Raw genomic sequence first — 11899 nt, forward strand, 5'->3', positions numbered from 1 at the left:
ATCTTGCTACAGCCATATCAACCCTCCACTTCTTTTCTTTGCCAGCAAGCACACTTTTAATAGAAGGTTGAGCTCCCGGTGTTGTTCTAGGAGCGAAGTAATTATCAATGTCACCAACCTTTCTCTTGCCAAGATTGGATCTTGGTGGAAAATTACTAGGACCACTTCTATTTCCCCTACCTAGCCCCCTACCTCTAGGTGGAAAACTTCTAGGAGTAATTTCTTGGACATCTTCAAATTCTAGTGAGTCCTCTAATGGCGAATAATTAGATGCTTCTTGATCCCTTTTTGTTTGTTCTTTAGATTTTGAAATTTCCTTCAAATTCTCAACCATTTGAAACCTAACATCATAAGGTACACCCATACATGCAGCCACATCTCCTTAAATTCCAGCTAGATGTCTTTTCATTATATTAATGCCCCCTCCTTTATAACTTTTCCCACAATGTATACATCTATAACTACTTTTTCCGTCTTTCACTACTTCAGTTACATGATCCCATGCAGGATCACATTTCGCTCTCACAGATGAAGAATTAGTATTAGACCCGGTTGTAGAAGCATGTTCATTAGATGGTACAGAGGCAGACTCCATTTTACTCAACAATTTCAAACTGGCAGCAACCATTTTATCAACAAATAAATTCATCAGCACAACATACACAATCAATAGTATAAAGAACCGAGAAAATGAAAAAAAAAAAAAATCATTACCCAAGCAGAGAACACAGAGAGCAGAGAGCAGAGAACGCAGCAAGACCAAGTGACCAACCAAGCAGAGAGCTGGGAATTGTAAACAAAACTCACTAAATACATTCATTTCAACAAAAACAATTACTATGACACAAATTAAACCAATAATCATCACAACACCCCAAATGAAATTACCTCTATTTATAACCTCAACATCAACAAATAGTCAAATATCCTCAACATCTAATCAAAACACAACCCAAATCAGTACAAATATCCCAAAAGTTAAATACCCTTCCACTACCAAAACTCAGAGATCAATGAAATTAAGACTGGGTCAGTTGAAACCTGTAAATCATTAGAAACAAAACACTGAATAAAAAGAAACTTAAGTGCACTTCAAAAGCTACAACTATGTAATACTGATTCTAATAAGCTAGCTTAAAATTTTCAAAACAAGTCACACTGAAGAAAAAAAAAAAAAGCATCACACGCTCTACATTACAAAAGAGACAGAGAGTTATTGGAGCATTTCGTCGAACAGATGATAGGCATAACTTAAACCCATTGTCATTCCTAAATACAAAAGGAGAAAATCAAATTTCCCATTTTCTTCGTGCCCACTGCCCATAGAGTGTTGTCCCCATTAAGATTAAAGCTTTTTAAAAAACTTTTATCCCAATCAGGTTTCTTGATTTAAAGTTAAACCCATAAATTTTCAGTCCTAAACATGATTTTCCTACACATAGATTCAAAGAAGAAGAAGAAGAAAAAAAAAAAAAAAAAAAGGGACTTACCCCTCTAACCTTGCTTCACCAAAAGAAGGAGTCTTTTATTTGCAAAAATGGTCACCACCGGCGGGATACTTGGAAGCTGGAAACAAGGGAGAGCTTGAGTGAGTGAGGGAGAGCTTGAGCGTGCTTGAGCAGAGAGCTTGAGCGTGCAGCAGAGCTTGAGGGCGTGAGGCAGCGAGGCAGAGCTTGAGTGAGTGAGGGAGTGATCGATCTTGAGAGGAGAGTGAGTGAGGGATTGCTTGAGTGAGTGAGTGAGGGAGTGACTCAAGTGAGGCTCACTGGCTGAGGCTGAGAGGCGTGAGTGTGAGTGAGATGAGAGTCTGAGGGTAAGGAAGGAGGACTTTAGGCTTAGGGTTAGTTTTTAGGATTCTAAAAGGTCCAAAACGACGTAGTTTTGTAGGAAAAAAAAAAAAAAAAAAACCTCCAACCGGTCATTAACCGATTCGACCTCCGATTTTTTCGGTTCTCAGGTTAAACCGGCCGGTTATTACTGTTCACCGGATTTTATGCTATTTCTGGTTTTTTATCATAACCGGACCGGATTTGATGCCGGTTCCCGATCGGACCGACCGGTCCGGTTTTTAAAACTATGGAGATAATATTATTAGGAAATTCAAGTTCTCTTCCTTCCCAAATTTAGACCGTCTTCGTCTTGGGAATACTGGACTTCAAGGGAGCATCCCTCAACAGATAGGTACTCTTTCAAAACTCACCCTCCTAGATCTTTCCAGTAATAATCTTACAGGTCACTTCCCTCTTTTTCTCACGAACCTCACTCAATTAGAATATTTGTTCATTTACCAAAATCTAATCAGTAGGCCCATTCCCAAAGAATTGGGAAATTTAACCTATCTCTGGTATTTGGATTTGAGTTCTAACATGATCACTGGTTCCATACCCGACAAGTTGGGAGATTTAAAAAATCTTCAAATATTAGTTTTGGAAAATAACAAACTCACTAGACTAATTGCTTCAGCTCTAAGCAATTTCACCGATCTCCACAATATGACAAGTTTGTATCTTGATTCAAACCAGTTCAACGGCTCCATTCCCCTAGAAATAGGCAACATGAAGAGTCTTAAATCCTTGGACCTCAGCAATAGCCACATCTTTGGTGAAATCCCTTCCACTATAGGTCATTTAACTAATTTGTCCTTTTTGTCCCTTAGTTGGAATCAAATCAATGGTTCTATCCCGATAGAAATAGCTAATTGCTCTTCACTGGACATCTTGTCTTTAAGCCACAACCACTTAACTAGAAGCATTCCCTCTCAATTCATTAACCTTATGTTACATTCGATTGACCTTAGTGATTCAAACCAGTTCAACGGCTCCATTCCCCTAGAAATAGGCAACATGAAGAGTCTTAAATCCTTGGACCTCAGCAATAGCCACATCTTTGGTGAAATCCCTTCCACTATAGGTCATTTAACTAATTTGTCCTTTTTGTCCCTTAGTTGGAATCAAATCAATGGTTCTATCCCGATAGAAATAGCTAATTGCTCTTCACTGGACATCTTGTCTTTAAGCCACAACCACTTAACTAGAAGCATTCCCTCTCAATTCATTAACCTTATGTTACATTCGATTGACCTTAGCTACAATAACCTCACAGGCACCATTCCCCTTTATCTCGTTAACACAACTTTTAACCTGTCATACAATTCTTTGAAGGGACAAATCTCAAATATTTTCCAAAATCATAGTTTTGATGCATTTATTGGCAACAAGGATTTATGTGGTGACATCAAAAGTTTCTCTCCTTGCCATCCATCTTCCCAAATCATGAGCAAAATAAAATTATTGATTACTGTCCCAATTTTCATTGCGCTTTTACTTGTGTATTTTTTCTACTCTCGGTGTTGGGTTGAGAAAACACAATTCAATCCAAGCAGAACAAAAAATGGGGACTTGTTCTCAATATGGAATTTTGATGGAAAAATTGCATACGAGGATATCATTGAAGTGACCAAGGACTTTGACATTAGTTATTGCATTGGAACGGGTGGTTATGGAAGTGTTTACAAAGCACAATTGCCTAGTGGGAAAGTGGTTGCCTTGAAGAAACTTCATCGCTTAGAGGCAGAGGACCCAACTTTTGACAAGAGTTTTGAGAACAAGATCAAAATGTTAACAGAAATTCGGCATCGAAACATTGTGAAACTTCATGGCTATTGTTTGCATAAGTGGTGCGTGTTTTTGGTTTATCAATACATGGAAAGAGGAAGCCTATTTTGTATCCTAAGTAACGATGTTGAAGGAATAGAATTGGATTGGACTAAAAGGGTGAACATCATCAAAAGCATAGCACATGCCTTATCTTACATGCATCATGAATGCATCCCAGTAATTATTCATTGTGACATATCAAGCAACAATATTCTATTGAACTCTGAGTTTGAGGCTTTTGTCTCTGATTTTGGCACAGCTACACTTCTTGATCCTGATTCCTCCAATCAAACTTTAATTATTGGAACCTACGGATATATTGCACCAGGTGAACTATTTTTTAATTATTATTGTTAAGAATATAAAGAAGTGTTGCATGCCTCAAGCCACACGGCTAGCTAGTGATGCAGTAGGTACTGATGAAGGATGCACTAACTTAGCCACAGGAGCAGCAGTCAATGCAGCATTTTCTGATAAGGTGTGCACTGATCAAACCTCCAAGCATGCATCAAAGGACACGATTAACTCAGCAATCTTGGAAATGATTGAGTCCATGCCACATCATGAGTTCTTCATCCAGGATCATTGAGGGAGTTAGTTCCACAAATTTAGGAGGTTGTTACTGAGGCTTGCCACGTGTATAGATTCCAGAAAGTTCAAATAACTGCTTTTGGCGCCAATAGTAGAGTTAGTTATTTTTCTGTGTATATAAATAGAGTAATGTGTAAATGTTTTATTCATTCCATTCATTTCATTGTAATCAATTCACAATCAATGAAATTCTCTCCATTTTATTTAGTCTCTCTGACTTTTTCATGGTATCAGAGCCCTAGCATGTGCTAGCTTCGCTCTTTCTTTCCAAAATTTTCTTGCTTGCCAAACAGAGATTACTTCAAGAAATTCCTTGAGTTCCGATTTACAAGGACTCAATTCATCTATATTGATTTTGAATCTTGAAGGATTTCTTGTTCTTTTCGTTTTTTCTCCATTTCCAATTTCATTAGAAGTTCTGATCAAGCTTCGTGAAAACCATCAATGGCTTCTGCTGAAGGAAGTGACTTTGATCCTATGCACAATCAATCCACACAACAAATTCCTCAGTCCAACACAGAAACCAACGCTCCCAATCGTTTTTTCCTTAGTGCAAGTGAGAATCCTGGTAATATCTTAGTCACTCAACCACTCTTGGGAATGAGGAACTATCAATCTTGGTCTAGGGCTATGGTTCTAGTATTAACTGCCAAGAAAAAGATAGGATTCGTGAATGGTAAAATTGCAAAACCTGAAGATGATTCTCCTCTGTACGAAGATTGGGAAAGTTGTAACACAATGGTGCTTTCTTGGTTGATCAACTCTATGCATGTTGACGTTTCAAGTAGTATCATGTACTGTGAGACTGCAAGGGAGATGTGGCTTGAACTACAGCGTGTGTTTTCACAGGGAAATGGACCAAAGGTTTATAACCTTCAGCAAGAAATTTCACAGATAACTCAGGGGCAATTATCAGTCACTGAATACTACTCTAAATTCAAGAAGCTTTGGGATCAATTGATTCATTATGAACCTTTGCCAGCTTGTACTTGTGGAGCAATGAAAATCCTGAGCATTGCACATGAGAAATCCTATGTGATGAGGTTCTTGATAGGGCTCAATGAGAGTTTTGAGACAGTAAGGAGTCACATCCTCATGCTTGAGCCATTCCCTTCAATGAGCAAGGCATATGCTCTGGTTCTCCAAGAAGAATCTCACAAAGGCATTGGGCATGCCTCTGCTTTCACACCTAGACCTGATTCAATGGCAATGTATGCCAATACCAGGGGATATTCAAGCAACAAAGGTGGTCCTAAGAAGGAAAGACCTTTGTGTACCCATTGTAACATGCTTGGACACACCATGGACAAGTGTTATAAGCTCCACGAGTATCCACCAGGTTACAAAACACAAAAGGAAGCCTAATTCCAATGCTAATCAGGTTTCATATCTTCAAGGTCAAGCTGTTGAAGTACCTTCTAATGCATCTGCTCAGTGTCCTATTTCTAAGGCATAGTGTGAGCAATTGCTTGCTCTTTTCAATTCTAGAAATGATCAAGGTTCTAATCACCATGTTGCAAGTGTTAGTACAAGTGCTGCTATTTCTAGTTGGTTTTTGGAGCTACTGGTGTACCTGCTGCAACTGGTGTACCTTCCACATCTATGTCATCTTCAGATAGTGCTCACTCTTTTTTTGTTGACATCATGTCAAGTATCAATTCTTTGCTTCATTTCACCCCTTCCTTGAAGCATTCGATTTTTTCTGCTAAAGTAGTTGATAGAGGAGTTTTTCATGCCACTGATTGGGTCATAGAATAGGGGCTACAGATCATATGGTTCATTCAATCACATGTTTCACCACTATCACTGCTACTCTAAACACTTTTGTCAATTTACCAAATGGGGAAGTTGCTTCTGTTACTCATGTTGGCACTATGAAAATATCAGAACACCTTATACTTCACAATGTTCTTTGTGTTCCATCCTTTAGTTTCAATCTCATTTCTGTCAGTCAGTTGGTTAAGTCCACTGCTTGTTGCCTTATTTTCTTTGGAAACCTATGCTTCATTCAGGACCTTGCTCATTGGAGCACACTTGGTCTGGGTAGAGAAATCAATGGGCATTACTTGCTGGACAAGAGCTATAGCTCCACACCTGTTATTGCTACTTCTATTCATAATTCCCAAGTCCACATCTGGCACTCCAGGCCAAATTGGCTTCAATAAAACCAAGTGATGTACCTAGTTTCATTTCTGTTGAGAACTTTGTTTGTGATATTTGCCCAATTGCAAAGCAAAAATGTTTACCTTTTAATAAAAGTTCTCATTTGTCTAAATCTTGCTTTAAGTTGATTCATTGTCATTTGTGGGGACCCTTCTCAGTTTCTACCATTGATCATTGCAAGTATTTCTTAACCATTGTTGATGATTATTCTAGGTGCCCTTGGGTTTATCTGTTAAAACATAAGTCTCAAACACAATCTATTTTAGAACAGTTTTGCACTATGGTGGAAACCCAATTTTGCAAGAAAATCAAAACTTTAAGGTCTGACAATGGGACTGAATTCATCATGAAGGATTTTTTTGCCAAAAGAGGCATCTTGCATCATTTAAGTTGTGTTGAAACCCCTCAACAAAATGCTATTGTTGAGAGGAAGCACCAACACATCTTGAATGTGGCAAGAGCTCTCATGTTTCAATCCCACTTACCTTTGCACTTGTGGGGTCATGCTATACTAGCTGCTGTGTATTTAATCAATAGAATCTCCTCATCTGTTCTGTCAAATTAGATTCCTTATGAAGTTTTGTTTGGGCATCCACCTAGCTATGCACATTTAAAAGTGTTTGGTTGCTTTTGTTTTGCTTCCACTCTTTCAAATCATAGGTCTAAATTTGCTCCTAGAGCTGTCAAGTGTGTTTTCTTGGGGTATCCTTTTGGGGTTAAAGGATATAAAGTTCTTGATCTGTCCAATAACAAGGTGTTTCTCTCCAGGGATGTGGTTTTCCATGAAAATGTCTTTCCTTTTGCTTCTGTTTCATCTCATATTGCAGATCCTTTTCTACTTTTTGCTATTGAAGCTTCCTGCTCAGCTGGTGCTAATGATTTTGTTACTCCTGTTAGCATTTCTGATCAACCTTCCTTGGATAGTGCTGATCCACCGTCTTCTTCTCATCAGCACTTTCCAATTTGTTTACCTTCTGATCATCATTCTTTTAGTCCTATACAGCTGTCTCATTCTGATCCAGAGTCTTCTTCATCACCACCAGTTGCTTCAGTGCCACCAATGCCCTTAAGGAAGTCCACTAGGGATGTCAGACCTCCTGCTTATTTGCAGGACTATGCTTGTACTGCTATTGCACCGGTGCTTCTTATGATCTTAATCAATGCCTTACCTATTCTCACTTGGAACCATGCTATCATTCTTATATGCTGGCTGTTAGTACTGGTCCTAAAGAGCCTACATCCTTTTCCCAAGCTATTCAAGATCCAGTTTGGAGGGCTGCCATGGACAAAAAAATCCAAGCCCTTGAACAGAATCATACTTGGGATGTGACTTTCTTGCCTCTTGGTAAGCTACCCATTGGCTGCAAATGGGTTTATAAGGTCAAGCTTAACCCTGATGGTAGTGTTGAAAGGTTCAAAGCTAGGCTGGTTGCTATGGGGTATACTCAAAGGGAAGGTCTTGATTTCCTTGAAACCTTCTCTCCTGTTGCTAAAACAGTTTCAGTGAGGGTGTTGCTAGCACTTGCCACTGCCAGGCAATGGCCTTTGCACCAATTAGACATTAACAATGCCTTTTTGCATGGTGATTTAGATGAAGAAGTCTATATGACATTGCCACTTGGTTTTCTCAGTAAGGGGGAGTGTGTTTCAATCTCTTCTGATGCTCCTAGGGTGTGTAAATTGGTTAAGTCTCTTTATCGATTGAGACAGGCTTCAAGGCAATGGTACACTAAGTTATCAGCTACAATAAAGGAGCTTGGTTTTGTTCAATCTCAAGCTGATCATTCTTTGTTTTTGCACAGCAAAGGGCCTTTATTCACTGCTCTACTGGTCTATGTTGATGATATGGTAATCACTGGCAATGATCATGCTTGTGTTGCTGAGTTAATCACTGGCAATGATCATGCTTCTAAGGTGGAATATCCTCGTACTGATATGGAAGATCAAAAGGCAAGAGCTGTACTCTTGAGGGGGAGTGTTAAGAATATAAAGAAGTGTTGCATGCCTTAAGCCACACGACTAGCTAGTGATGCAGCAGGTACTGATGAAGGATGCACTAACTCAGCCACAGGAGCAGCAGTCAATGCAGTATTTGCTGATAAGGTGTGCACTGATCAGACCTCCAAGCATGCATCAAAGGACATGATTAACTCAGCAATCTTGGAAATGATTGAGTCCATGCCACATCATGAGTTCTTCATCCAAAATCATTGAGGGAGTTAGTTCCACAAATTTAGGAGGTTGTTACTGAGGCTTGCCACGTGTACAGATTCCAGAAAGTTCAAATAACTGCTTTTGGCGCCAATAGTAGAGTTAGTTATTTTTCTGTGTATATAAACAGAGTAATGTGTAAATGTTTTATTCATTCCATTCATTTCATTGTAATCAATTCACAATCAATGAAATTCTCTCCATTTTATTTAGTCTTTCTGACTTTTTCAATTATACACATATCTTATGCGTTTAACACCTATTATTTTAAAAGGTTAGCCATGTGGGACCATCCCAATAACCATGCTAGTTTACCTTATTGTTTTTTATATGAATCAAGCAAGGTAACAAGCAATCATACAGAGAAATATATTACATTTTTAAATAGCTTCCATTTACTTTCCTATGCAGAACTGGCGTATACCATGGCGGTGACTGAAAAATGTGATGTTTACAGTTTTGGAATATATTAATGGGAAAACACCCAGGAGAACTCTTGACTTCATTATCAATGTTATCTTCTCAAAATTTGATGTTAAAAGAAATATTAGATCAACGTTTACCACCACCAAATCGTTCAATTGCACAAGATATTTTCTTTGCTGCTTCTGTAGCCTTTGCATGCTTACACACCAAACCAAAGTCCCGGCCTACGATGAAATGGGTGTACCAAGAATGTCTTTCAGGTAAGAAACCACTAGCAATCCCCTTGCATGCAATTTCGCTATGGCAGTTAAGGAATCAAGAAACTTATATGATGGGAGAGAGTGAAAGTCAATCACATAGTGCTTGTTGTTAGGTTGTGTATCATATGATTTGATGAACTTATGAGAAAAGAAATTGTTGTGTATGAATGATTTTCTTTCTCCTTTTTTTTTTTTTTTTTTTTTGGTAAGAAAAGAAAATTCGATTAGAATGATGTAATTCTGTAGGGTTTATCTATTTTCTTTATGATTTGTGGCCTATATTTTGCATCATGAAATATAGGTGTCTCATCAAAGAAGGAACTATTAGGGTGGACCATGGACACTCCTAGTTCCTTGAAAGTTTTAATTATAATATTTGCTTATATATATATATATAGAGCAAATATTAAAATCATAATATTCTTCGATCATATTAAAATCAGATGGGACCCATACATGATTTTGTTGTGCTACTAGTTTTACGGTTACAGACAATAACAGAGCTTTTCATTATCAAGGGCGAACCCATATTTGGCCTAGTTGCGAAAAAATGATATGGTGTAATAGGACCACCCTTATTTGAGAGAACCATTTGTCTCGCTAGGTTCATTACAAGTTTAATCCTTCATTAGTTCTCTTTAAGAGTAGTTTTTATATGAAGTCTCACAAAAAATTCATATATAGATAACCTTTCTCAATTGTAATTCTTTAGGCTATTTTGTGTTTTCTTATAATCTCTTTTTATTAAAATTATTTTTACCTATAAAAAAAAAAAAAAAAGTATATTTGACTATGTTAGTTTCCTTTTGGAGTTTAAAAAAGCAAGAAATGTCTCAAATTAAACAACAGATGTGTTTAGGAACTAGAAAATTGAATGACATTTTCTGATGCAGTGGCCCATTAAAATATTGACTAAAAGTACATTATGATTTTTTAGTACCAAAGTGTTCAATATGAATTTGTTTCCACATGAATGAATGCTTCAAGCATACTTAGAGTTGTAAAAATGCCAGCCACTGAAAAATACTCATTTACTAAAGCGGAACCGTGGATAAGGTGAACCCTAAATACCACATTAGCTCAAAATGATGTTATTTTAAATAAATCAATTGAATCCTAGAGTTGTGGTTTAGGAGTCACCATATTTAACTTCAATTAAATATTGATGAGGGAGACACAAGAAGATTATTATTTAGTATTATTTATGTTTGCAAGCCCATTGTATTTTTATGTTTTAGGTCCTATTAGTTTATTGGGTTTTTAGTTATTAGGCTTTTAGTATTTTAATTTAGAAGTAAGGTTATTTTTGTAATAAGGCAATTAGGGTTTCCTAGCCAATTAGAACTAGGGTTTAGCAATCCTTTATAAGCAACTTATTGTACTCCTTGAGGAGATAGCTAATATTTTAATGAATGAAAACAATGGCTGTTTGGTCTTTTTTGGTCTGGTATTGACTCCAGGTCTACCCTAGGTGCTGACTCCTAGTGGTTTTCCCGCTTGGTGCTGACTCCAAGCAAGGCCTAGGTGCTGACTCCTAGGTCATATCCCTTTATTTTTCTATTGTTTAGTTTTTGTTCTGGTTGTCCTGCGTCATATTTTGGTATCAGAGCAAACACCAACCCGTTGAAGCATCACCGCAGGAAAGAGCCAGAAAATCTCACCCATAAAAAATAAAAAATAAAAAAGAGGCAACCCGTGTAAGCCCATTAGCCACCGGCCGCCGAAACCCACAAATCAACAGCCACCGCCCCAAAACCCAACAGCCACCAGCTGCCAAACCCATTATCACACTTGACCACCGCCGCTGAGGACGTCGACCACCGCCGTTGAGGACGCCGACCCACTCCGATGCCAAGGCCCGAGACAACAGCCACCACTCCCCATGCTTCGTGCCGCCGCTGTCTTCCCCAATGTTGCACCGCCACTAGTCGTCGATCCCTAGCACCAGTCAAGTCCATCGCAAAGAAATTGTTTTCCAATTTTGAGTCCGTAGCTTGTTTCTTTAGTTTCTATAGTGTCTTTCTAAGTCTGTAGTTTCTTTCAAGTTTTAAGTCCGTGTACTGTATTTTGTTATTTTTTCATTTAAAAAAAAAAGAGAAAAGAAAAGTCAAAAGGAAGGAAAAGAGGTAACGTGTTCTGCTGCCAGCCCAGTGCATGTGTTGGGCCCTTAAGTTGCTTATCATAGATCTATTTTGTGCAACCAGACCCGCTCACTTGAGGAGCCAAGCCTCTGACTGTAGTGCAGCAAGTTGGCCACTGACAAGGAGAAAATCACAGCAGCTATCTGTTGAAACACTATTTTAGAGCATCATGGTAATATCTAACGCACCTTATTTTGATGGTGATGATACTTATCCACAAGATTTTGTCAACTGGATAAATGGAATGGAGCAATTCTTTGAGCAAGCAAATTGGGCAGATAATAAAAAGGTTAGGTATGCCAAGTTGAAGTTAAGAGGTCACGCACAAAGGTTTTGGAAGAAGCTTGAATATTTCCGCTATGTGGATTATGAACCTGCCATCAGTGTGTGGGAAGATATGAAAGAAAAGCTTTGTGATGAGTATTTGTCACCATACTATCGAGTTAAGTAT

General features: G+C 38.2%; 1 protein-coding gene across 1 annotated transcript; it reads left to right on the top strand.

The window, feature by feature from the left end:
• Window positions 1–3272: 3272 nt before the first annotated feature.
• LOC111986415 (MDIS1-interacting receptor like kinase 2-like) lies at window positions 3273–4245 on the top strand. The gene is made up of 2 exons (XM_024018040.2): window positions 3273–3984; window positions 4043–4245. Exons 1-2 carry the CDS (start codon window positions 3273–3275, stop codon window positions 4243–4245), a joined length of 915 nt encoding a protein of 304 aa, XP_023873808.2.
• The last annotated feature ends 7654 nt before the right edge of the window (window positions 4246–11899 follow it).

The sequence above is a fragment of the Quercus suber genome, unplaced genomic scaffold (assembly GCF_002906115.3).
Source record: "Quercus suber isolate HL8 unplaced genomic scaffold, Cork oak 2.0 scaffold_99, whole genome shotgun sequence".
Taxonomy (NCBI): Eukaryota; Viridiplantae; Streptophyta; class Magnoliopsida; order Fagales; family Fagaceae; genus Quercus; species Quercus suber.

Excerpts from the sequence above, each read along its gene's own strand:
- LOC111986415 (XM_024018040.2), top strand. The coding sequence starts at position 3,273 with ATGAGCAAAATAAAATTATTGATTACTGTCCCAATTTTCATTGCGCTT. Across the intron at positions 3,985-4,042 it reads CTACGGATATATTGCACCAG|CCACACGGCTAGCTAGTGAT; the intron begins GTGAACTATTTT and ends GCATGCCTCAAG.